The sequence below is a fragment of the Ambystoma mexicanum genome, chromosome 1q, assembly GCF_040938575.1.
Source record: "Ambystoma mexicanum isolate Mex_15411 chromosome 1q, UKY_AmexF1_1, whole genome shotgun sequence".
NCBI classification, from domain to species: domain Eukaryota; kingdom Metazoa; phylum Chordata; class Amphibia; order Caudata; family Ambystomatidae; genus Ambystoma; species Ambystoma mexicanum.
The window spans coordinates 572178947-572206885 of NC_090922.1; the positions used below are offsets into that span (position 1 = coordinate 572178947).

Consider the following 27939-nt stretch of genomic DNA (forward strand, 5'->3'; position numbering starts at 1 on the left):
TATGCTGATGAGACACTACTCTTTTTCAAACTCCCTGCGGACCCTCTTGCACCGTCCATCACCCCTGACCGCCTTTCTGCCATCCAGGCCTTGTGCACTTCCAATGATCTCTGCCTCAATGCCAGCAAAATGGAGATCCTTCCCATTGGGACCCCTGCTCCCGACTTCTTCCTTCACTCTGGCCTTCTTCCATGGGCTTTCCCTCTGCTCCCTCTTCTGAAGCCAGAAACTTTGGAGTCATCTTACACTCCTCGCTCTCCTTCCTCCCTCACACTCGGGACATTGCCAAGAAGTCCCACTTTCAGCTCTTCCTTGTCAAAGGAATTCTACCTTTTCTCACCTCCCCCTAGAAGCTCAATGTTACCCGCGCCCTGGTTCTCGCTAGGCTTGAGTATTGCAATGGCCTCCTCCTTATCTACCTCCTTCCCCTCGGCGACCCCTCCCGCTAATCCTGAATACGACAGTAAGACTTCCCCTTGGCCTCAAGCCCAGGGACCACATCTTTCCTGCCCTAAAGTCTTCACTGGCTCCCGGTTGCTTCAAAGATTAAATTCAAATCACACTTTATCAACCACAATGCTATCTGGGGCCGGGGATCACACTATCTGCAACTCTTACTAAATATTCCCCCTCTAGATCTGATCTCTGCGCTCCTATAGCACCAACTCTTTGTGTGTAAAGCGTTTCGCTAAACAGAGGGCAGGAGGTTGATCACTTTCCTCAGCTGGCTCCCTTCTTTGGAACAGCCTCCCACTCCCTCTTCATCTTGAGCAGGACTTTCTTAAATTTCCAAAGCTCCTCAAGACTTTCCTCTTTACCTCCTCTTTCCCTACCTCTCTGCTCTGCTAATCTCACAGTTGCTTGTTTGGTGCTCAGGGCCCTTATGCATCCTCTGGGCCCTGACCTCCCACACCGAATAGCCCCCAGCTTCTGTCTATCCTCGGCACTTGCCATGACTCACCCTCCACCCTTGGAGGCTCGCACTTAAAAAATTTTTGCTCACCTATGAGCACCCCAGCACCAATCTGATTCCCCCTCCCTTCTGCACTTGCACGTTTTGAACACTCACAAGACATAGTAGGTTTGTCTCCTCCACACTGAAATGTAATCTTGTTTTTATTTATGTATTTGAATTGTTTGTCATCCACTTGCCCCTTCCTGTTGCCATGTGGGCGCTTTGAAACCATATTTACTTTCTGTATAAGTGCCTAACAAGCGAACAATAAATAAATTAATAAACCCGCCGCACTTGAATTGTGAGAATGAGCCTATGGCTGGAGCAACCAGATTGGCTGATGCGACCCCCGCAACTAATGCTTACCTATGATCACTCGTTAAGGAGGTGTCTGACGTCCTGTCATCTCGTTGAAAGGATGCATTACACTAGAGGTAGAGGCTATTGCACAAAGACTAGTGCTAGTGGTTCTTTTTTACTTGGCAGACCTGATTTGATTGAACGGGTGAAATATCTGCAAAAAGAATTTTATTTAACTATGTACCAACAGGGTTAATAATAAATGGATTTCTGGAACGCTGGTAAGTGGATTGCAGTGTTCATTCTGATGCTGCATGTAGTGCCAACAAGATGCCGTATGGCTGCTTCTGAGCGCTTTCACACACGGCAGAGTATGGCAAAGCCAACAAGCATTGGCAAAGCCAACAGTGTGGGTTCTTGTGTAGGTATTGGATAGGCATTAGCTAGTCACTTGTATAATGAATACTACCTGGCGATCAGATCCCAACAGGTCAAAAATGGAGTGATTACTGTGCACACGATGGCAGCACCTGGCAAATGCCTGTCTAATGCCTCAAAAACAAGCAATGACAAAGGAAGCAGTGTTGGCTTAACGGGACTTTAGTGCGTGGAAGAGATATAAAACCAAGTGGCTGAAGGCACACTTGTTAGTGACATTTATATTACACCAGTAGCCATTTAGAGAGCCATTAACTCTCAGCAGACTGCTTAGGATTAACCGTTGAAGGCAAAAGTCTGATGCTGCATATTGATGGAGCGAGCCCAGAGATCCCAGGAGGGTGTGTTTTGGATGGGGAGGGCGGCTAGTGGGTGGGAATGTCCATAAGGATTAGCATGACCATGGGCAGTAAGTTGGTGGGTAAATAGCCAAAAATCCACAAGCTGTGCGTCCCTCCTCACGTCACCTCCCTCCTGCCTGTACTCCAAGGCAATAGTTTTGGCTTATAGGTGGCGCTCAAGCTTCACCAATAGCCTGAACTAAAAATAGGTATTGTTGGGGCAGCTGCATCCAAGAGAAGAAGCAAACTTCGTTCTAATTGCTTTAAAAAATAAATAGTCACATAATGAAGGAATGAAAGGCTATTATTGGGAATACTTGTTGACTGTGGTACACACAGACGTTTTTATGGGAGGGCAAAGGGGCACTTGCCCAGTGCCCCCACCTTGGAGGGGGCCCCACAAGGCTAGCTGTTCTGAAGAAGTAAGATTCCATTGTTCACCAGTTTTAAATAGCACACTTCAGGATATTTTATGGGGTGGGGTGCTGCTAGGGCTCTAAATTCATTGTCTTTCGGTTTTGACAAGTACATTCTTCCTTGATCAATTCATCATGTATTGCGTTCTGTGTTCAATGTGGTATACATGGTTTGTGTGTTCCTTATGGCACAACTCTGTAGCATTATTTCCTTCCTGTGGGGATTATGTTGATCATGTGCAATAGGCAACGGTGAAATGCATATTGATACATTAAGTGCACCCATTGCAGAGATATGTGTTCATATGCAAAATTAGAATGTCACATTCCAGGAAGGCTGGCTGAGCCTTTCCTATGTCTGAAGTTTATAAACCTGCCTGCATAGGTACTTGGTTTTGCAGAACAACATCTGCTATTATCAGCAATGTATGTGTACCATATAGGGGTTGCTATAAAAACTAACATATCATCCGTATGGTGAAGATCTAGAAATTGTTTGTTCATATGGGGTGTTGTAAAACAAAGGCAAACGCCTCCAACGATGGCATAAACTGTTAGTCCAAGAGGTGAATAAGTATCCAAATTCAAGACTATGGAACAAAAGCGTTCGTGCTTGTATCCTGGATTTGACAGCAGACGATACAGTGATCCTGGTCAAATCATCTAATGCCTTCTTGCATGCTGCTGGTATCGTTTAGCCCATTACTTGATCTTTCTTCTTATGCAGGCCATTTGGGTGGAAGGGATGGTAGACAGAAGAGAGCTGACCATATGTTGGAGGCCTCAGGCAAGCATATTTTAAGGTCTGCTTCTTTGACACAAAAAGAGTTTTTTGCGGGTAAAAGGTGTTTATGCACGTTTATAAATGAAAATGTCACAAGGCATTTGTTTTGGAAGTATTTAAAGCTTTAAAATACAAAAGACAAACTCAGATCAATTTTGTTAAATCACATCGATTGGTATGCTGGTCCTTATATACTTCCCTTGATGATGGAGAGAATGAAGCTAGAATCATTCCCATTTTGCATAACACACTTCTATAATATTTTGTTTAAAAAAGGACATGTCTGGTAATGTGATTTGTGTACTTCCAAGTCTGTTTTTTATAACATGAGATCGTTTTAGCTCATGGTAAGAACCGGAAAAGAAAGTGTTCAAATGCAGAAATTGCAGAGTTGGCACAAATCCCAGCTTCACCCCTTAACCAATGTGTGATCCTGGGTATCTCATGTAATCTTCTGTTGCTTAACCTCTTAATATTGCCAGTCCCTAAACCTTTCAAAATTGTCAGCCCTTCAGAGTGATTTCCTTCTCATGGTATGATCTTCATAAAAGCCTTATTCATGGTTTCACTGTGTTAACAGTGAGCATATTTATATCGCACACCACCGGCATTTGTTCCTTTGATATCTAATTGCAACACTATTATCCCCCTTCTAATCTGTCTGTCTGGATAAAGACACATTCCTGGTAGCTTCTAATCTGCCTCCACTAACCATTCTACGGTATGTGTAGCATTCTCCTTCCTTCCTTCCAATTGGTGGTCTCTATCCATGCATGAGCACTTTTGCATCTTGTGAGGCAGCTAATGTGAGTTCTCCGTCTATTATGGGTTACATGTACCTTTTACATACAGCCCTGCATTAATACTACAGGCTGCATACCTTCCTGTATGTTATTGAGAAAAAGTATCCTGTATGTACTAGAACAGTAACCTCTTTGTAGACTGCTAATGGTGGTCTTCAAATGCTACTTGTTTATCATTGTGAATGAATAGGGTAAGGGGACGTGAAGGGAGTGAGCGTGCTTATTGTGCTGCGAGGCAGCATATCAACCTATAGGTTGTGAGCGCGACAGGTGGGGGGCGTGACCAGTATTCTCGATCCCTAAATTCCGTTGGAAAGTGGAGGCAGGCCCCAAAGATGTCCGTGCCCAGGGCCCCAAAAGTGCTCAAGATGGGCCTGGGTACACAAACTGTTGCCTTTTTGCGATTTTGCAGATGACATGCTCTTAGGTTTTACCCTGCACTTGGGATGGGATATATGTATATGCATGTATTGTATGCAGTGTGTATACTTTGCCTTTTATTATAGTGTGTATGACTTTAATGGATGTTCATTCATTCACTCACCCGTTCATTGAATCATTGGTGTACCACAGGGGCTGCTGAGGTCCCGGGCGCTATGCTCCCCAGGGGGAATTTGAGAAGGCCCTGCACCCCCAATGGAGAGGTTCTATGTACCGGTTGCCTGGGTGGTCCTGGGGTTCTTAAAGCCGCTTCCCGTCGGACTCCTTGGCACAGTGAGGGGTTCAATGGCATTCCTTTGCCGACTGCTAACTAGAGCCACATTTGTGAACTCACCCGTGGAGGGGACTGATACTCGGGTACTGAAGCACCTCTGCTCTTCTCTTTGCCAGATCCTGAGTAACCTGGTGATGGAGGAGCTCCTGCCGTCCCTGCAGACGGACCTTCTGCCCAAGATGAAAGGCAAGCGGAATGATCGCAAGCGAGCCTGGTTTGGGGTAAGTCACTGCTCGTACCGCGGGGCCCTCTGCCCGAAACCTAGAAGGTGGCCTCTAGGGGAGCACCCTGGCCCCCCGGCTGGGTGGGCAGTGAGCGGGCAATAGTAGGATCACACATCGGTGTGGTCAAGGATGTCTTCGGCAGTAACATGGCGGGGCGGGGGAGGAAGGGTTCCCAACAAGCTGCAACATGCTTCTGACTAAAATGGAGAGCGTGGACAGTTGGAAACTGGCACTTTATTTAAACGCGGTGTCATTCACCAGTATTTTTGTCGCTTCAGATCTTTCATTGGTTGCAGGCTGTTATTAATATTTGATCCCATCTTTTCTTGCCTCCTACCCGGAATTCTACTCGCCAAACCCCTCCCACCCACTAAACCTCCTATCAAACATTGTAGTGTAGTGTACTTGATCTTGTCCAGAGAGCAACGACTCACACTTCACTTTTCTAGGAGGGAGGTATGAGGCAATTCAGCCTGTGGCAGGCACAATACATACTCGTCATGATCAGTATTACATACCCTGTAACCCTTGCATTATGATAAACCAGGCTTGAGTGAGTGTTTCTCTAGTGTATGCCTCATACCAATGTGTCAAGCTAACCAAAATGAGGTTGATTTATGCAAAGTAGTTTGCCCAGGATTACAAAGTTTGGTGTAGTGGGGGGGGGCAAGCCTGGATTTTAGATCCGCTTGCCGCAATCTGTGGTTTAGGATACAGTTAATATCCTCTCGCCCCATCTTTAGTTTTACATTAGAATATAATGTTCTCTGCAATAAGGTCTTTCAAAAGATGAACTTGTACTATGTGTTCCATAAAGCTGACTTGCAAAACTTGAAACCACATGGTAGATCAACTTGACATAATATAAGAAATCTTCATAGTAACATGTTGGGTAAACAAAAAGGTATGGTGCACTCTAAAACGGCAAAAGGGAACAGACTGTGTATCTGCAGAATCTACACGAGAAAATCAAGCAAAAAATGTGGAATAAAAACTGCATTTTTAAATAAACTAGAACCACTTGTTGACTAAGTATTGAAGAAGCTTGGTGAAACTACCCATTTCCAAATATCATTTAGTGATTGATTTGTATAGTGTATTCAGATAAAGGCAATCGCATACACCTTGGCATTCCAGATAATGGTGGCAACATACCTCGCTGGGCAGAGGGCCTACTGCAACAATGTGTGGTGTCTCTAACTCATTGGTTTGATTGTTGGTGGGGCTGGCATTTTTGATGCTTTCACTCGACCAATTATGTCAAGTAATGACACCACCTACATGACAGTCACTATTGGGGAGACCATGGTTGGGAATGGAAAGCCCCGGACGGGGAAAATGATCAGCTAGGCCTGGCAACCCCTGGGGGTGGTATATGGGGGATCTCCAAGTCCTCGCCGAATCTCCTCTCGGGTGCTCCCAACATGTGCCATGCAGTCACCATTTCCCACACAGGCCCACAGAGAAGAAACGGGAACAGCACTGTATCTAACTGTAGCCAGTGATAGTGAACAAAAAGAATCGGCCACAGGGAGGGCGTGCCTTCATTGGCATCCAAGCTGGGACACTGCGTCTTCGTCCGGGCGCCCTTCGCGAGTCATTGAGATGACTTGGACTCGGGAGTACATGTCTGGTGTGCATGGCACAGTGGCTATAGCTGAGAATCTGGTGCCAGCGCAGAAAGGAATGAGACACAGGAGGGCACACGCACACTGCAACTTGCAACCTCCGTTGCCGTAACATCTGTGTCCGAGCCAGAAAACGCCAGATACCATAAGGCCACAGCAGCAGTGACCTGCTAGTGGCCAAATGTAATTACAAGAGAAGTATTGTGACCCAGGAACATGCATATGGGGAGGAAGTGGAAGCCACTAGGCCGCGCCCGCTACACAACCCCGGCTAATGACGAAGTAGACCCATCAATCCCAAGACTCATTGGACCAATTAAGCAAAACAAAAGAGGTGATGGCTAGAAGGTTTTGAATTAATCCTAACCCCTGGCATTGCTCTGGGCAACCCTCCAGACCATCGTTCTTCACCTGCCAAGACATTACAAAAGGGGAAAGACCATATGCAAATCAGACTTGGTCCCACCCCAAAACGGGTGGTCCATCCCGAACGGCTAGGCCGCATCCCTTTTGCACAAGACCACAAGCATCCCCAGACATGTTTCGATCTTGTTGGGCCTCTTCAGTGAAGAGTAGCTTGGGTCTCTAGGCCCAGCATGAAGGGACCCACGTCTGGGCATACCCGTCCCACTCGTGGTGACGACAAAGCAAAACAATTCATACATAAGCCAACATATAAAAGGAAGCAAGAAGAAGCCATTAGTGTGACCACATTACAGAGGGTTGATGTTATAGTAGTATAGCCGTGAGCGGAGCAGCAGAGACCGAGAGGAGGAACCAGCAGTGGCCACCTCAGATAGGCCAAATAAGGAGAGTTTAGGACCCAGTAGCTAAGTCAGGCAAGCCACACTGCAGAAGGGTGAGGGTGTCTATGAAATAGGAGAGAAAGGAACTTGCCGGGAGCCTTGAACCAAAAGCTGTCTGGTGATGCGTCTTGAAGGGAAGAAGCTGGAGATTAGCGTGCTGGGGTCTCTAGTCCAGTTACAGGCTGTAGAGTGAACTAAACAAGTTTGCAAACCCTGAGAAGCTAATCTGAGCCTGTGTTGGACTCCACCCACGCAACCCTGGGCTGGGGTTTCTAATTATTGCAGCCTGGCAAGAACCCATGTAATGGTAAAACGCACCAGGAGACTCCAAGGGCGAGGGTGATAGCCCTGCAGGTCTGCCTTGGCATGAATGCTTTAAAGCTATGTGGTGCTGGAGGACAAGGCAAGCAAAGACGCGCTGGGGAACTTAAACTCCCAAAGACTCTGAGCGGTTGGCAGATGCTTTTCTGGGTGCGGCTGCACCAGAATTGTGACTGGCCATTATTTTCGGGGCACCGGATCCTCTTAGCGTAGACTGTCACTAGACCGGATTCATCCATCCAGCCTGTGACTGCTGCCTTAGAATCTGCCCTTTAGAATCGGTTCCGGGTCCAGTAGGTCTTCGCCAGACCCCCCCGCCCCACCCTCACAGAGGAGAAATGAAGCGGCGGAAATAATATTCCCGTGTGTTGCGTGATCTGCGGAGTCCATCGCACGACGAGGCCTACTGATGGCGCGCAAATGCAACAAAAACGCGGGCCTGGTTTCGAATGTGAGCCCTATCCCGATTTCTGCACGCGGCAAAGGCCCATTAACCAAGAACTGCTCTCTACTGCATCCAATCCCAGAAGGACCGCTACTGCAAGGGCACCTTTCAGCAAGAACCCTTGGCATGGCATGCACTAATGGCATTTCCCAACGAGCAATGCATGCAAGTGCTGCACCGTGGATTTACTTTAGCTGCACACTAGTGGTCTGCTTGCAGAGTAACTTCTAAGTAAAAAACATTTTGGAGGCCAGCAAAGCTAGTAATGTTGACAAACTATTGTGCACTGTTGTCATCTAATATCAGTCCTTCATTTAGACTCTTAAATATTCTGCTACTCCTGGTCATTTACTGCATGCCATTCTACTGTCACACAGCAGTGAAGTTCAATGCCACCATTATAAATGCAGGGCTGCAAGTCGCCGATGTGTGCGTTTGCAGGGTCATGGGCGCCTAAATTATAAATGCAGGGCAACAACGGGCAGATTTGTGGGTTTGCTAGGTCATTGGCCCCTATTATGAATGCTGGGCAGCAAGTTTGCAGGGGCATGGGCCCCCATTATGAATGGAGGGCAGCAAGCCTCAGATTTGTGGGTTTGCAGGGTCATGGGCGCCTCATTATGAATGCAGGGCAGCAAGTGGCCGATTTGTGGGTTTGCAGGGTCATGGGCGCCTCATTATAAATGCTGGGCAGCAAGTGGCCGATTTGTGGGTTTGCAGGGTCATGGGCGCCTTATTATAAATGCAGGGCAGCAAGTGGCAGATTTGTGGGTTTGCAGGGTCATGGGCGCCTCATTATAAATGCAGGGCAGCAAGTGGCAGATTTGTGGGTTTGCAGGGTCATGGGCGCCTCATTATAAATGCAGGGCAGCAAGTGGCAGATTTGTGGGTTTGCAGGGTCATGGGCGCCTCATTATAAATGCAGGGCAGCAAGTGGCAGATTTGTGGGTTTGCAGGGTCATGGGCACCTCATTATAAATGCAGGGCAGCAGGTGGCTGGTTTGGGGGTTTGCAGGGTCATGGGCGCCTCATTATAAATGCAGGGCAGCAAGTGGTAGATTTGTGGGTTTGCAGATTCATGGGCGCCTCATTATAAATGCTGGGCAGCAAATTTGCAGGGTCATGGGCCCCCATTATGACTGCACGGCAGCAAGTCTCAGATTTGTAAGTTTGCAGGGTCATGGGCGCCTCATCATGAATGCAGGGCAGCAAGTGGCAGATTTGTGGGTTTGCAGGGTCATGGGCGCCTCATTATAAATGCAGGGCAGCAAGTGGCTGATTTGTGGGTTTGCAGCGTCATGGGCGCCTCATCATGAATGCAGGGCAGCAAGTGGCAGATTTGTGGGTTTGCAGGGTCATGGACGCCTCATTATAAATGCAGGGCAGCGAGTGGCTGATTTGTGGGTTTGCAGGGTCACGGGCACCTCATTATAAATGCAGGGCAGCAAGTGGCTGATTTGTGGGTTTGCAGGGTCATGGGCGTCTCATTATAAATGCAGGGCAGCAAGTGGCTGATTTGTGGGTTTGCAGGGTCATGGACGCCTCATTATAAATGCAGGGCAGCAAGTGGCTGATTTGTGGGTTTGCCGCGTCATGGGCACCTCATTATAAATGCAGGGCAGCAAGTGGCAGATTTGTGGGTTTGCAGATTCATGGGCGCCTCATTATAAATGCAGGGCAGCAAGTGGCTGATTTGTGGGTTTGCAGCGTCATGGGCGCCTCATTATAAATGCAGGGCAGCAAGTGGCTGATTTGTGGGTTTGCAGGGTCATGGACGCCTCATTATAAATGCAGGGCAGCAAGTGGCAGATTTGTGGGTTTGCAGATTCATGGGCGCCGCATTATAAATGCAGGGCAGCAGGTGGCTGATTTGTGGGTTTGCAGATTCATGGGCGCCGCATTATAAATGCAGGGCAGCAGGTGGCTGATTTGTGGGTTTGCAGGGTCATGGGCGCTGGCCTGCACTGGTGGAGAATCTCACGCTTGCCAAAAGGCAAACTCCGACCTCTACAGCGAGAGCAGTAAATCCCAACCAATCTTTTATGATTGCAAAATCATTGCATGGCATATCTGCCGCTGTCTCACACCCATGGGTTTTGAGCCATCAATGTCTTGCATTTTAGTATTTGTAGTTTTGGGTTTTCCAAAATTATCAAATGCAACACGGTATTGGCTAAAGAGCAAAGACCGGGCACCAGTCCTCTACCTCATCATATAGCCTACTTACTCTTCATGGTGATTGGAGAGCTATCCTGCGTCCCACCCACACCATATCCCTGCCTTGTTTGTTTCTTTACATTCGTGTATTTGGCCTGTATTCTTAATCCACTGAACATGCAGAACTATAGGTACCAGAATGCAGAGAAGAAAGAAAGTCTGTACTGCTCACACGTGGCGTCTTATCAACTTGAGCTTTCTGCAGTATTTGCAGTGCATAGTTGAAATGATGTTAGCAGCAGTTTGATTTATGTTGGTTAAGGGGTAAGAAGCTACATTGAAAAATTGCTCGAGCGCCTGGGGAGACCCACAACATGTCTGACTATTCTGCGCATTTGCACGTGGCCGGGTGGAGGGAAAGGAGGCCTTGGTGGACGTGCTATGAACAGGCGGCATTCGGGCAACTTCAGATGTCGGCATACTCTCCGAGGCGTTGGCCGTATTCTCAGCGAAGGTTGCGTACATTTTTGTCAGTGTTTGAAAAATGCGTGCATCTTGTGTATATGGTTTCACAGGAAAACGTTGTTGGTTTGCTTTGTGAAGAAGGAACTTGACAGGTTTGCAAATATTTAAATGCATTTAGTGGACATTGGGACTCGTCACGAGTTGGGTGGTAGCCCTTAAATGCGGTGGTAACGGTATTACCGCTGAATTTAAGGGCTGGCCCTATCACGTGTTGGATGCTAAATGGCCTGTTTTACCTCCAGCTTTTGTCTGGAAGTGAAAATCCACAGTTTTCAGCGTAATTACCGCTGGCTGTACGAGCGTGCAGTATTTGTGGTGAAAATTCCCCATTGCAATTTAGAGCAGCAGTATGTCTTGATGAACCCCAGTTATGACTGCTCAAGCCCACTATACCCGCAGATGCAACATGACCCCATCAGATGCAACAGGGTACACTTAATCCAAGGGTCAACATGTGGCAGGGATAACGCATACACCCCAAATTCTTGATGGCTGCAAAGCATGCCACCAACAGAGGAGAACCTGTGAGCATCGTTTTGGCCCTAGAAACCTGAACTCTGACCTCCTTGAAAGGACGAGGGTTGGCAAAATAACATGTTACCTGGGCTGTATTAATCCTTGCACCTAGCTGTCCATAGTGGGAGAACTTGAAGAGAATAATTGGTGCCTCCACAGGGCGGACGAGGTGTGGGGGGGTTGGGTGGGAATGGCTGTCCTGGAGTAATGACGAGTGGAGGTAGGTTACTTCAGGTTTATTCAGTTTGCTCCCCTGACTACACACCCAAGATCTTCTGTCCTGATTGCCCCTTTCCACAAAAACCATCTGTAATATTCCTAGTTCTCCACTGAGCCTGGGTATGTTCTTAAGACTATGTGCCGGGGAAATGATCCCCTGGAAAGTGCAGGTAAAGAAGGCCACTCCTTAGCACCCAGCCCACACCCCATTCAGAGATGCAGGTGTAACGGTTTATAGAGAAGCTTCCCTCAACACAGGGATTTCCTTCCCTCCCCACCAAGTGGTTATGCAACAAGCCGTTCAACAGATTCTTTTTTTTTTTAGCCCTATCTCAGACACACATCATGCCCCTTGTGTCCCTCCCCCCTGAGCTAACCAAGAACCAGGCCGGTGTACGGGAAATATATTGTTATCTATTTAAATTAACACTAACAGAAATTTGCACGAAAATATCAAAAACAACCTTTTATCTGTGGCACAACACAATCAACTTCTCGATTTTGTTAAAAAGATTAACACAATTCTTCACTTTCTACAAATTTCACTTCACAAAATGAATGGGGGAAAAACAACTGCTCACCCTTTTTCTGAATGTCTGTCAGACTTTGAGCAGACTCTTCCTTGTCTGGTTTCACAGGACTTGGGAGGGGGACAAGGGGGGCTCAAGGTTTCTTCTGATTTTGGACTGGTGTAACATTTTACGGTGTTCCCTTCCATTGTGGATTGCCAATTAAAACTGGGAGGAAAGTTGATTTTCCAGAATGAAGAAGGGTTCCCATCACCAGCAGTTTGTTCTCCTGCAGCGATGACAGTGATGTCTGGGATTTGGTTATTTTTCTTAATGGAACTCTACATTCTCAGAGCGTTTATCAATTACGTGACGGGTACCATTCAGGCTTACATAATTGGCACTCATTTTTTATTTGATAGGGCGGTTAGTCTGAGTCGAGAGGACATTGTTTACACAGTCGATCAGATGTGATAACCTCCTCAGGAGATCATTCACCAGTAAACAAGGTGTGCCCTCTGGAGTAACAACGATCACTGGATGTTTCAGCCGCTGCCGGCCAATTTTTATGTGCAGATCTGCAGTCCCTTTGACGGAAATATAATTCCCATCAAAATTTTAGAGTTGTCCGGGAAGTGAGGTGATTGGAATTTGGTGGCCTGAGTTTAGTTGGTCAAATGCCCTTTTTGACAAGCAGGTGGGTTGGAATCAAGTATCTACCAGAGCTGTTAATTCACACTGACCCTGCACCTTAACCAGTGCATAAAAGCAACCTTCCTTTTACTCCAGGATGCAAAGAATGTATGAGTTATTTGACAGCCCGGTGGTCACTTTCTTAATATTGAACACCAACACTGTGTGATCTTGGGCAATTTTCTGTGTCGGAGTTCAGGAATCTGTAAAATAATAAAATAAACAACATTGCAACTCGCAATGGGAGTTGTTGGGGGGGGGGGTCCTTTTCCCTGGTTCCTTGGCTGTCCCCTGTTACCTGGCAACAGTTCTCAGAACCTGTTTGGAGAAAAGACACCCCCTCAGTTTCACTTCTTTGTGTCTCACATATTTGGGGTTGAATAGTGTCTGGTTCTGGGTCGGTCTCCATACCTAACCTGTCCCACTCGGGGTCTTTTGGGACCCATTTTTCTTTGGGAGAGATCCCCCCATTTTTGTAAGAGGTCTGCTTACCTGAATCCCCCAGGGATTCTTCTCTTTCAAAGGGGATAATCTGGAGTTCCTCCACAAAGTGGGTTCTTCTTTGGGTTCTCCTACTTACCTTTTGGGTTCTAACATTTTGGGGGTAGAAGAGACTCTTTCACGCTGAGGTTTTTAGGCATTCTGTTTGGGTAAGAAAGGCGGCTTACTCAAGGTCTTGACATCTCCTCTCCACCTGGACCCTCTCCTTTGGAACCTGTGGTTTGTCAGAGGTTTCCTCCTGTCATTTCGCCCCCCCCCCCCGGGGCATCAGATCTGGGTGGTGGGGAATTCTGGGAAGCAGGGTTAGTTTGAGAGTTGCACTGAGCCCTCAGCATGCGCCCCAGATCTTTGGTCATTTGCTGGACCTGTCGCTCCAGTTGAGAGTCCTTGTCTGGCTGGTAGGGAGGTCTCCAGTCATACCTCTGCTGCTCCTGAAAGGGGTAATGGTCCCTTCTCCCAGAGTAGCTTGCGTACTGGAAATTCCCCCCCATAATTTTCCACCCTGAATCTCCCTTCTCCCTGGTTCAGGGATCTATTGTTCTGGAACCGGGGAGAGAGAAGAGGATTGTTTTGCAAGTTCTGGTTTGGGGGATATCTGGGGGCAAAATTCAGATTGGGAGGTGGAGTGAGGTTTCTCTCTTGGGGGAAGTTGGAGGGAAGTTTCCTGGGGCAGTACATTACCTGATCTGTTCCCCCCCCTTGGGCCTGTGGGGTGTATACATACCCCAGGATTGGTTTAGTACCCTTATACCTAGGACTTGTGTAGATGGCAGGGTCAGAGGGAACATTGTTCTGGGCGCCCACCTGACTACCATTCGATTGGGCTGGGTTTTCTGCTTTCCATTTTGCTTGTTGGCAGGAGAGTTAGTTTTAGGCCCTCCCCATCTCCAGATCCAATGGAGGGGTAGTTTTTACCTCCGCCACCTTTGCAGCAGCAGGGGGTGTTGCATGGTTTGGGGGTTTTGGTGGTATTTTTACTCCCAGCAGGCTTTTGGACCTCATAAACCCTGGTGGCCTGTTCAATCACCCAATCCAGGATTATATGCTTGTGAAAGTCACGCACCAACTGAGTCATTATGTATTTAAGGAGAGCATGGAAATATGTAGTTATGAACTCCCTATTATTTGTTTTCACCCGCCGGGAAGTCTGAGCAAATGCACACTTTAGCTCCTGAACAAACTCCCTAAGCGCTTGATCTTCGCCACACTGCAAGTTATATGCAGCCTTACGGGCCTCGTGTGGGTTCGTGTGGGTTGAAAAATGTTTCAGTATGGCCGCCTTATAAGTGGACCATTTATGATGATTCTAGTCTTCCAGGCCTACAAAGAAACTGGAGTTCTCAGGTGAGAATGTCCATTTAGCAAATGCTATACAATTGACATCATTCCTGATCTGGAATGATGCCATCATCTGCTCATAAAGTTCTAGGGGCTCCTATACCGAATGCTTGGCATTCTTGTGTTATGGGACACATGGATTCACGTCTTGGCTCCCTCTCCGACCGCGGTTGCTCAGTTAGTGAGAACACCAACTCTTAGGCGTTTGGCTCGGCGCTTTCTCAACTTCCTTGCTGCCACTGGCTGTGCGGTCCAGCCTGACGCCGCCCCTCCAGGATGTGAAAGATACAGAGGCTCTTCTTCAGAGGAGTTTCTTCCGGTCAGGAAACTCTGTATGGGTTTGATTTGTCTTATTGGATCTTTCACAAAACCTTTTCTTTGTTTCCCTGTATTTTTTTTCTTCTGCACCAGAGTCCATTCACCTTCTGACTCAAAACTGCTACCGGTACTCCCTTCTCTGTGTTCTAGGCGCTCCCTATCTCTGAGACTGAGAAGATCTCCCAGAACCACAGGGTCTGGACCCCTCTTGCCTGGACTCCAGTGAACTCTCAGGATCACTCTCCCTGGAGTTCCTTTCAGGCCCAGGATAGAACCAAGTTTCCTCATCCCTCCCTCCTACCAGAATGTCTGGGGAAACCCCCCCCCCCTTTCTCCTGGATATACAGAGGTTTTTAGAATTCCCTTCCTGGGCTGAGGGTCTGGCTTTTCTCCTTCAGCGAAGCAGGCAAGGTGGTCCCTTTGTAGTCAATCTAACTCACTGACTTTCTCCTCATAAGAGTTGTCATGTTCTGAAGTGCTTGCCATATTATTCCTTACTTCCCAGGACACGTCTGGCTACTTTATCTTCTGTGAGGTAGAGATGAATACTCATAAATATCTGACCGGGCATGGCCTTTTTGATCAGTTGGGCTAGACCTGGGTAAATCCAACTGCCTCATGTCACCCGGTTCTTGATAGGTTGCATGCATGAGTTTGGTTCCCATTTGTGCACAAGAGGTTGTAAATGACTGGCATGAGGCCCCTTTGGAAAGGTTGCCTCACCATTATCAGTGGGCCTTGTCACACATCCTGATTGGTCAGGGTACCTTCAGTCCTGTTTATAATTTTCAATTTCCTTTGTGAGGCTCTCACACTGGTGTCTCTCTATTTATTTGTTGTTGGTAGTTGGAGAGCTGACTTTTTAATTCTGACACCAAGTTCTGATTAATCACATGCTCCCTGCTCTGAGCTACCAACCGATCCTTTGTTTGCTGTACCTCCTGCTGAAGTGATTCGTTCTCCCTCTGTGAGCCTTGTAAGCTACATGCATATTCAAGGCACTTTTCCTTTAGGAGACTACTCTTTCTCTTGCTCATCCTTACAATTCGCTGCCTCTAATAGTTCGGCTTCTATTTGCCTCACGCGCTCTACAAACTCATTCTTTTCTTCTCTTAATTCTGGTCAGTTCCTGAGAACTTGACTGTCCCTTTTCTACCTCCATTTCCAACTGATTTATCCTCTGTAACGACGCTGTTATCCTGATTCAAGAGGTCTTTTTCCTGAGCCAGCTGCGTCCTCTGTTGTTTCAGAGTACTTATCTGCTGATGTATCTGATCAATCATTTTGGGAATCAACCACTTTGATAATTATAATTGACTACTTTCTGTTTTCAATTGTTTTATTTCTGATTGGAATGGGATAATGTCCAAAATGACTATTATGAGCAGCCTGGTCATTTAGCTTGTGTTGCAGTGTGCTCAGATTTTCTACACACTCATTATGTGCATTTTTCAGGGCAGAAAACTGTGTTGCTCACACTCTGCACACTCTTGCTGCAGTGCTTTTAACTCCGCTCTGAGTTGTTGAACAAGATCCTGGGCCTGTAACAGGTCTCCAGCCTGATTCATCCTACTAGCCTCGCTATTTTGTCAACACTCTTCTACTAAAAGCAAATTAACATATAACTGAGCAGTTAGCTGAGCCATTTGTATTTGTTCATCATGAGCAGTTATGGTCAAGTAAAATGCCTCAAGTGATTTGTGCAATATCCCAGCTTTCAGCCAAATATCATTGCTTACTGAGGTAACCTCCTGCACAATTCTGGTTTGCAAGTTTCCTGCATCATCTTCAACCCATTCTCCTTTGAGAAATAATTTTGTTAGGAGGTGCTCCCTGGCTTCCCCAATTTGTACAGTAGTCATTTTCACAATTGGCTTTTTGCACTTTAATAAAACTTTCTTTATGCAGGGGCAAACTCACCCTGTTCCTGCTCGATTTCCTCACTCAAATACATTCTTAGACACTCCTAATTTTCTACCTATACACCTCCCTGGAACTCAGGAGTCAAGTCCTAGCAGCACTTCAACAAAACAAAGATGACTTTACCTCCACCTTCTGCAATTGCATCAAAATGAATAGACTGTCACAATGTGCTTGTCATGGGTCAGGAATAGGAAGCTAAATCCCAGACGATCCCCCAATTTGTAACAGTTTATTGAGAAGCCACCCTCAACACGTGGAGTTCTTCCCTCCCCACTTAAGTGATTATGCAACAAACTGTTAACAGATCCTTTTTTTAGCTCTATCTCAGACACGCACCATGCCCCTTCGATCCCTCTCCCCTGAGCGAAGAAGGAGCCAAGAACCCGGCTGATCTACGGGAAATATATTGGTATTTATTTAAATTAACAGTAATAGAACTAAGCACGAAAATATCGAAAACGCCACTTTATCCATGGCACAACACAATCAACTTCTCTCAGCATAAATAAATCACAAAAGTGAGTTAAAAGAAGACAGACACAATCATTCACTTTCTGCAAATTTCACTTTACTAAATAATTACACTGATCAATAACGAAGGCACTTATCTAAAGTTGTACGATTTAGAATTAATCTGTAGTCTTAACAGGTTAACAGTAGGATATTAAGATTGGTAATAAAGATTTCGCCCACACTTTTGCTTTAAAACAAACACAGGGTGATTTCTCAGTTTGTTTTTTAGACCCCCGCTTCCCTCCCCTTGCCCTTGTCTATGTTGGGAAATCGGACAGAAAAATTGGAATGCTTTGGGGAATTTTCGATTTCAGACCTCCCTTACTGATGAAAGGCCTGTGTTGGAGGAACTGGATACAAGGTTGGACTTATTTTAAGAACAAAGACGCCCCTCTTCCTTGAAGTCTGCGTCAGCTGGACAACTGGATACCCAATTCATGTATAGGCTATAGTTTTTAGCGCGCACTGGGAAGTGAGCTTTGTTAATTTCAAATGTTAACAAAATTCACCCCGTATTGTTCGCCAAATGGGGAATTAATTTAATTAATATTTTTGGTTACATAGTCTAAGGATCTACTCTATGCAGTGCTCCCCCCGGCCCCTTGCAGACTATAAAGGGAAAGGATTCAAGGCAAGCAGACTCCACCTCCCCACTTTTTGGTTTCCCAGTGCTCAGGTCTACTTACATAGCAAGCCTCTGTTTAAGGTTCAGGAAAGTCCACTGCATCTCAGGACACTCTGGAAAGATAGGGCTGGGGTCTGGTCACTCAATTCTCAAAGATGGCCTCCCGCACTCCTCCATAGGACCCAGTCAGCTTTGAGGCATTCCTAGGGATAGACCGATGCACTCTCAGCAATCTCCTCTGGTGTCTCCATACAGCTGTCAGATGGTAAATTTCAGCAGCCTTCCTGATGGTCTGTCTCTTGTCTGTCTGTTCCTACCTTTGTCCTTGTTCTGTGTGCCTGTCCTAGTGCAGTCCCTGTTATATAGCAGCGATGACGCTAGCAATTTTACAATATTGGGGAAGTACCCTGCAATAATATCTCTGCCATTAGGATTTGACAGTTGCCCTTCTCTCTCCTCTCAAACCCAGCCTCCAAATTAGGATTGGTTTAGGGGTTTGGAACAACATATCACCATTCCCATTTGTCGTCATCCTTTTGTTCTCCTTTCAACTTTTTGGCAAAACTAGTTATGTATCACAACTTCATAATTTTAATAACTTCCAGACTAAACCTATTTTCTGTTTCCGCTAATCATGGGGAATTAGATAAGCCAACCACCAAATCTGTATCATATAGCATGGCAATGTGACACCTTTTTGCCGTTTGCATGCCGTACCCATGAAAAGCACAACAGTTATGAATATGTAAGGTATTAAGCATATCCCTAATTTCAATTTCCACCCTCACCTACTCTCACATTTGGAACATGTTCAGATCAGCCAGAAACATAGTTGAACTGGCTATTACAGTTCCTAGAGTCACAGGAAGATGAATTGTATATCCCCAAAATTGTCTGGAAATGACATTAGAATATGGTACCGCCTTATGATGGCTGAGAAAAAGCCCTAAATGATGATAGCCCTTTTAAATAAATTGTGAATCTTCATGTGGGACAAATGGCCCTTTTCTGCCTTCCCACCATTTGTTTTCACTGGGTCAGCCTGTGCCTTTATCAGTCTCCTTTGTGTTGGGAGCTTGCTCTTTGAAGTGGGTGCCCCCATTTTCACACATTTTAGTCATGCTCCAGACAAGCGGTAACTTTTCTTGGAGTCAATGCTTCCAGTGCCAGCAGGTCTGAAGAACACTGAATTTCGACGTCTTTTAGCAGGACATTTTATTGCGGTTGATCATTAGATGGGAGATGCGACATCCAGGCAGGAAGTGGGCGATGTCTTTTTGAGGTTTTGCTTACCGCCAGCAAAAGGGTCTGCCTTGGGCTGACATTTTTTTCATGAAGACAAAATGGCTCTTCAAATGTCACTAAAGTTTTGTGAGTGAAACATAATATACATTTCACGTTGTCAACCCACACATGTTTTGTTTTCCTGAAATGTTTCTGTGAGCATTGATTTTCACTTTTACTTTTTTTTTTTTAACCATTTTTATTTGCACATGCATGTGCAGGCCGTTTTTGTTTTGAATGTTTCAAAATCCTGTTTTCCATGTGTCCGGGATCTTTGATTCCTCCGTTTTTTGTAAATTAAAGGCCTGCTTATCCATTGGTAATGACAGGTAGGCCCCACAAAGTCTCACAATACTTTTGCCCTTCTCACTGGAAAAATAAAAAGACAAACAATCTTCTCTGACGTGCTCCCCTAAGAATTTGTACATTTGTTGGGTTTAGTATGTTATGTTTAATTATCAAGGCACTGCTATAAAACTGGATTTGTAGCACTTGAAAGCCAAACACTAATTCATATGTGTACCAACCAGAGCAGAGATGTGGCCAACTGCTTGCCTGATAGCACAGCGAGTAGAGCGCTTGCTTTGACATCTGTGCAGAGCCTGCGGATACAGGTTCAAATCCTGGCAGGGCCAACTCAGCCTTTCATCCTTCGGAGGTCGATAAATGAGCACCGCACACTGTGGGTAATAATAAGCAGCGCTCAGATACCCGAGGGTTCGTAGCGCTATATAAACGCTAAATTATTATTAAAGTCACAGACAAGATCTTTTTTTCAGTGTCAAACCGGGTGTCTAAGTGCTTTCGGTGCTAATCTGGGGCGAGTCGCAGAGCAGCATCTACTGGATCCAGCGGTGCAGTGCGAGTCAGCAGAGGCGACTCGTTGTGGGTTAAATAAGCTGGGAAATGACCAGCAAGGTCAGGTCGGCACAGTTGGAAGACTTAGCGGCCTCTGATGCCTAGAAGAGACTTTTAGTTGGCAACAGGCTCTCTCATCATAGCACCTGGGTACTGCTGCAGTGACAGTGTGGAGCTTGAAGAAAGTGGCAACCAAGCAGGCAGTGTTGCGTTTGTAATGCAAAAAGACTCTACAGCTATCGGATGCAGTGATGGCGCAACATCAGTGTCAAGCGAAATGCTGAGATGCTGAGGTTATCGAGCAGCTAGGCCAAAGATGACTCTGGTGGTTTTCTTGCAGCAGCTTCAGTGGTGTTGAATGTGTTCAAATTGGTTTAGAAGTCGTTAGGAGATTCAGGGAGAGCTTGTGGTCACTTCCATGGCTCTGTAGTTGCTGGGAGACCCAGTCCAGGGACTCAGTCGCAAAGTGAGTAATTTCTCTGGCCCTTCCCAGTCAGTAACATTTGTAGAGAGCAGTGCAGAGTTCTCTAGTGATCAGGGGCCTGGGTACAAGTGTCAGTTGCAGTAGGCCTTGTCCAGCCGGCTGGTCACCCCAAACAGGCTCTTGGGATAATTAGTGAGACGAGTTGTCCTCTTCCTTGGAACTCCTGTTTTCACTTCTCTGCCAGAGGACTTTGGAGTAGACTGTATGCCCAATTAGGCGCGAGTGAATCCTTCTTCTAAGGTTTTCCAAAGATGAATCAGTCAAGTTGAGGATTTTCTCTGTTATATAGTCGCGTGCTACAGAGGATTGGTCAACAGGAAGCATGTGAAGGGGTCAATCCTGGCTGTTATAACCAGTGTCATTGGAAGTTCGACCCAACATCTTGGTGAGATGAAGTGGGATGAGAAACAGGAAGTTTGGGAGCCCCGGCAAAAGCCAATATAATGAGACCCCTCTGTAGACTTCATCTCTCTTCTGGGCTACTATAGCTATTCCCCTTCCTATGTCTGCTTATAGTAGAGCTCTAGTAATCAACCTGGTGTGAGATGGACATTATGACAGGACTGTCTTTGAAGCAATGGTTCCCTGGGACCTCAATGGGAGGGTTTCCTCTTCTCTGTAAAAAAAAATGAACAATCCTTCTCAGGAGGGTGAGAGGGGCTTCCTGTGATGGACCAAACATGGTGGTTCTGGGTACACCCAGGTCAGACTGCTAATACACACAAGGCCCTGTCATGAAGGAGTCACTGCTCACCAAGCTGACAAAAATCTGACACCCGATGCCTGTGGATGTATAATCATGTAGTAGCCAACATGTTAACATTTGCCACCAAGCTGCTGGGTTACACAATTATAATATATTTGGAACCAGGTGGGCAGGCTTTCAAAATGCTCCCTCTGCGTGTTGGAACTTTGAGTTCCAGCAGCTGTGTTCAGCAAAGTACATGTGATCTTTTAACCAGCCCTGCTGCTACTGCAGGACAGCTGTTGGGGATGTTGTGAGACGGTCGCAGCATGTCTGCCTAATGCTTTTTTAATGGTATGAAGCGTTATGAAAGTGTGATCAGACTAGCAAGGAAACGGAAATACCAGGATCATTTTATTAGTAACAATAAAGCTCATTCTATGTAACCCTCACAGATGACACTCCATCCCAGGGTGGCTCTAAGCGTTCATCAAATTCTCACCTGCCCAGATGGGGTGCCTATGAAAGTAAATCCTTTTCATAGTGCACACTATTAAACACAAATGAAGCCTTTTTGAGTAGACTGTAGTGTGGGTCCATAGCTAATAATCACAGTGACTGTACATATATTGCACTTTTGCAAAGGCATGCGTCTCTTGGGTTACTCCCCACGATGCCCTCTTGTTTAAAGGTTGACCTGGTTCTATGTGATTTAACTTCCATTGATGTACATATATCTGCGAGTGAGAGGACCTTGCGCGTCTTTGCGTCACAGGCCTGCTCTTAATATCTTACTAGTATCTTCCTGATTAGTCCTTCCCCAAGGTATTGACTCACTACCTTTGAGACGGACTCGGACTGGCCCACAGGGCAGTGCTTCAGGAGCAGGCTCAATGTGATGGTGTAGGCCACAGTGGACCCGCTTTTTGCCCAAAGTGAGCCAGTTTGAGTAGTTACTTTATGGTGCATCAAATAGTTTTGACCAGGTAACCAAGCAAATATTCTTTCAAATGAATAATTTGTAACAAGTGTTATCCCAAAACTCTCCCTTGGGTACTACTCCAAATGCCTATCACAAAAGGGGAGGTTTTGGCCCTTGTGACTGTGGGCCACTTTTCACTGGTGCCCGGGTCAATTTTATGCCCCAGTCCATCCCTGCTGGGAAGGCAAAGCACTCCATTTGTTCTTCAAAAGTGGATATATGTTTATCCCGCTCCCTTGAGCGGGATATACTTCTAACTGACCCTGAGCTCCAAAGGGCTTTTATTTGTACACTAACTTGGCTGGAGAGGCAGAATGCACTGGAGTCGGGGGAGGAAAGGAAGGAAGGAAGGAAGTGAAAGACTTACGACAAGGAAGAGTAGGACTCCTTATAATGAAGATTGCCTGTAATTAATCAACACATTACCACCTGTGACGATCTGAAGGATCCACCCCTTCTCCCCAGCGGGGAGCCATCCCTGTGAGGCTAGGGGGTGAGTCCCCAAAGCAAGACCCTCCCTAGGGGTCTGGGCAAGTGGGACCTCACTGGGAGTGACTCCCCTGTTAAGGACAAGGACCCTCATTCCAGAGTGGAACTCACAGTGCAAACCACTGTCTCTGTATATTTGGATGTGGAAAAGACATGCATACCTCCTGCACAACTATATTTTACAAAGATCCTTCTTTACATGTATTGGCTACAGGCACTGCTAAACACAGCCTGAATTCCATGATCGGTGAAGGACAAAGTTTTGTTTATTCATGTGACGTGTATAAGAGCGGAAACTCCTCCAAAGAAGAGAGCCTCTGAATCGTTGACGTCCTGTAGGGGCGGAGCCATGCTGGGCCGCGATGCCAGTGGCAGCAAGGAAGTTGAGAAGGCGCCTAGCCAAATGCCCAAGAGTTAGTGTTCTCACTTACTGAGGAACCGAGGTCAGAGAGGGAGCCAAGACGTGTATCCATATGTCTCATCTGATGGCGTGACCTCTAGCGAGCTGTGGTGGACCGGGAGGCCGAGACCAGATGCTTCGATCAGAACGTGTGAGGGAGCCCGAGTCCCTGAGCTCCACACACGGACCATAACTACAGAGCTAAGTAGAAACAGGGAAAGCAGACGTGTTTACAGGATACCGCTGCAAGGTATGAACATTGTGAGTGATGACTATGAAAGCTATGTAGGTTACGGGAGACTGAGAAACCCGAATATACAAATATGCTATGCTCAGGGGATTGAGGGCTACACAAACTTTGTAATTTACAGCTATGAAAGCTATCCAGGTTACAGGAGCCTGAGAAACCAGAGTGCATAAATACCCTCTGAAAGGGGAAAAGAAAGGGACATGAATACTTTGAATTAGAGCTGAGAAAACCATGGAAGCAATAAAAGTCTGATAAGCCAGGTCAACCGGCCGCTCTATGTGAAATAACTTGGGTGAAAAAACTACCTATCTGAGGACTTCAGGACTTGGTGAAAGTGTTTATTTCCTAGCAATCCTGGAGGGATGGAAATGGTTGCAGCAAGAGCCAGTTTTCTTTATTAGAAGGAGAGCGTGAAAGTCAGTTTGTTGTAAGACTGGGAAAGATTATCCTGCAGTGAAAAGGAACTTTGAAGACTGAAAACAAGTCTAACAGAGCTTGGGCCAGGCAGAAGCCCTACCAATGCTATTGCTCAAGCCTTGCCTTTTTCCTTTTAGTTAGGTGTTTTCTAAAGTGGTAGGGCCCGTTGGTTGTTAGGATTCGGAGTGAAGACTTTTTACTTTGCACTTGACGAGCACCCTTAGCTTCTGTTTGTTAGGCAGGGAAACTCCCTCATTGATGTAGGGCGAAAAGGGCGTTTTCCCTTTTTATTGAAATAAAACTTCATCAACATGACCCATTGTAGTCCAAGTCCTTCTGGTTCACCACACACCTCATCCCTCGTCAGAGTTCTTGAATGAGAAAATAGCGAATCAGAGGCGTAGCTTCAATCAATAATGCCCAGAGATGACCCTTTGATGCACTGCCATGTGACGCGAGGCAACGCACAAGAGGATAAGACAACTGGCAGATGAAAAAAAAAACACTGGGAAATATTCTGGAGAATCCTCCACCACAAGATGGCCGCCCCAGGCATAGGCTTGAGTGATAGCACTGCGAGTGCTCATGCTGCTCCTTGGCGAAGCAGGTGCCTGAAGCCCTAACCAAGTGCAACCCGTTTCTACTGGTAAAATGTGGTCAGTATGGATCATAATGACTGCCCTCCCACCATCTATCCGAGCCCTTGAGCTGAAGTGACCTACATAGAGGTCACCAGAGGGCAGGAAATTCCTCTGGCATGACTGGTTGGTTGGGGGGGGAGAGAATGCGAAGAACTCGCGGCTCTAACGCGAGGCCCGAGGAGGGGGAGGGAGAAGGGCCCAAACTAAGGGCTTCCCAGATCATACAGCTAGGAAGAGCATGGCGGACTCCAGTCACTTGCCCGTCTGCCTGCCAAAGGAGGAACCCAAATAAATTCAGGACTGCCATATCTAGGCACTCACCCCCCAAAGTTCTCTGTACCACATGCAATGTCCTAATAGCACCCATTTCTTCATTAAATGAGGGTGTGCTTGTAATGCCTGAAGCAAATAGTGGAGTGGCGCAGCTGCCCTCAAACTTCTGTGCTAGACCAAATGCCGCTTTCTTGTTGGTGGTCCACCCTCGGTTGTTTAATGTTAAAACATGACCACGCAGATGTGCTTAAATAAGTGCCCCCGCCCGCGGCCCCACCCTAGGTAGTGGCCTGTGAACGAGCTCCTCAGAGAAGCGCTGAGAACCTCTGAGCAAATGCTCCAGACTAGTGGCACAAGTCCCAATGTGTTGCTGCAGCAATGGTGCCTCTGCCCAGCTATTCATCGCAGTAAGTAAACCTGGATGCGTGGCAATGCAGAATAGACGCGCTTTACATGTAGAGTTGCGGGCTGCAATTGCGCAGCTACGTGTACTTTTTCTGTGGAAGCGGCACGCACAGTGGAGAAACTTTGCTGAAAATGTTGGGGGGGGGACATGACCTCTGAATAAAAGGTGCCCCATTCAAATGAATGGGGACAAAATAGTGTTCCATGAAAGTTGGGGGGGACAAACACCCCCGTCCCCCCCTAAAATTACGCTCATGGGCACGCATGACGCCACATAACCGCGTCCATGCGATGATGTTCAGGGGGCGGTAGATCCTTACGTGGACTTCCCATTTCCTGTCGAGAGAGGCAACTTCCTTCACATCAGAAACCACGGCCTTTACATGAAGCTCACCATGCCGGCTCTGCCTCCATCAATCGCTTAGAAGGCTTTTCGAACCAGGGAAAATGAAGATCAGTGAATCGCATCCACTCCACTACAGCGCTGAAGAAACGTAATATTGATTTTTAATCATGTTGTCGCAGTCCTACCACTGCAAAAGATGATGGTCTGAAAAGCAAAGGTCGCCTAAAACGAGGGGCTGTGCAATTACCCGAACCAGAAGGGGCCCCTCCAGGGGTGGACTGGCCTAGAGGGAACTCCCGTTAGGCCTCTGCACCCTGGGCCCCTTCTGTGTGGTAGCCTGTGTTATTTTCAAATGCCCTCATAGGAAAAGGGTTGGGCGTGCTGAAAATGTGTAATATGGGGCCACTTTGAGCATTATTTCCAGCACCTGTTTTGGTTCCCAGTCCAGCCCTGTGCTCCTGCGGAGGGATCCCGTCACCCGTGGGCCCCAAATGAAGGAGGTTTGTGGAACGGTCCCCACAGTGGTCCCAGCATGGCTATGCTGTGGCTGGGGTGGACTCCACACGTGCATCCCACACACCCAGTCTCTGCTGAACGGAAATCAGTGGAGTGCTGGAGTTATCAGGCTGACCCTAGCAATGCTGGGGCCCCTGTATTAGTGACACTGTTAGCAGGGCTGAGAGGGGCGGGGGCGCAGATCGGAGCTCAAAGCAGTGCAGCCATCCTCACTTGGTAGCAGAGAAGCCAAAGTGGCCCCCACATTCGGTGACCCCTCGCAAAGGTTTATCTGTATGCTCTGGCCACTCACACTTGGCCTCAGGCCCAATCGGCCATGCGCTCTGCTCACACTCGAGGGACTGGAGCCGGCGCGCGTGACTCAGCGTTCGGCTAAGTCCTCCTGTTTGCTAGAAGAGTGCATTGCCACCTTCATATTCTGCAGTGCCATGAATCGAAGGTAGCACCTGGACTGCCACGGCAGAGACACCCGGTCACCACCAGGGCGGCGCTCCTGCTAGAATGGATGAACGCACCGGAGACCATTTCCACCGAGCAAACGGCCTCCTTGCTTTATTTCTGCTGCACCGATGTGCACCACCTTGCTGCGGCTTGCGTGCTGGGTGAGGGGGATATACATAGGTGGGGCGGGGGACTCATATATAATACATGTCCTTATAGAGCTAGGCGCTGTAGTGTGCTCCGATGCTGGGTCCTGCGACTTTGTCAGAAAAGTGATCAGGCCTTGGTGTGGGATCTAACACACCCAGTGTATGCTTCGAAAATCCAAATTCTACTTTGGTGACCTGGAGTACCACAGAAGCCCCTCTTGGCGCCAAACATGACTTGGTGGGGTGGCGGGAGTACCTGGGAACACTGTGGAAATGCCTGCCATGTTTTATAGTTTCTGGGCCATATGCGGCTTGTTGTGGCTACGAAGATGTCACACAGGCAAATGACACTTGACTGTGTTCATGTGAAGACAAACCTACAGCTTTGTCGCTACACGTTTTCAGTTGATTTGTTCTGCCCTCTTTCTATACTAAATCCACACCCACAGTGTCTTCATTTTCGTGACATATGATATATGATATATGATATGATATTGGTTATTTATAATACCCAGAGGTTTCTAAACGCGGACCTGGGGATCGAACCTGTGGTGCTCTGTCATCTTGCTTCCAAAGCGAGCACTTTGCCCCTGAGCTATCCTTTCCGAGATCGTTGTGTGTGATTACTGCAAAAAAATGTTTGGTTCTTTAAACTGTTTTACAAAGCTGGTGCCTTTGACAAGATTATGGCTACAGTAACATCTTTGCGGTTTTATTGTAGTATTGAAATGTGTGATAATGTTTTGCCCACCGTCAGTTGGTAAACTGCTACCAGAGTTGTCCAGCTGGGAATGAATTCTTGATATTAGGGGTGCATACGCGTGTTGAGGGGACTCCTATGTCATATTACCCCCCTCTGTCTGTATCCATTGCTCGTACCTGCAGCTACAAAGATGCCAGAGTGTCTGCTTTCTGTTTCACAGACCGTGGAAGAGACTTACACCCTGGTGCTGGGCCAGGTCTCCGAAGGGTTCCAGTCCCTGCAAGAGGAATGCAAGGCTCTCGCCAAGCAGCTGGAGGCAACCATTCGCTCCGACATGGACCAGATTGTAACCTCCAAGGAGTTTGTGGCCGGGAAAATCAAAGGTGAGTGCAAGCAAATCTTTTCTGAAGAGTCTACAACCCCCAAAAATAGCCTACAAAAAAGCGAATCGGCGAACAGATGACACAAAGAGCTTTTCACTAAAATAGCTTATTGAAAAAACGTTTATGAAAGATTTTGAAATCCCTCCCCCGCCCCCCTTCCAAATATTCCAGGGCAGGTGTGGAATAGACTATGTTTGAGGGGGATCATGCCCCCTTTTCA

The 27939-nt window shown here is 46.9% G+C and overlaps 1 protein-coding gene across 1 annotated transcript in view; it reads left to right on the top strand.

Annotated features, from left to right (window-relative positions):
• Positions 1 to 27939, top strand: part of NIBAN1 (niban apoptosis regulator 1) — a 491461-nt gene that overhangs the window by 378467 nt on the left and 85055 nt on the right. Inside the window, exons 7-8 of the mRNA XM_069641063.1 lie at positions 4869 to 4973; positions 27557 to 27719. Of these exons, the coding sequence (XP_069497164.1) occupies positions 4869 to 4973; positions 27557 to 27719 (268 nt within the window). The remainder of the gene's footprint in view (positions 1 to 4868; positions 4974 to 27556; positions 27720 to 27939) is intronic.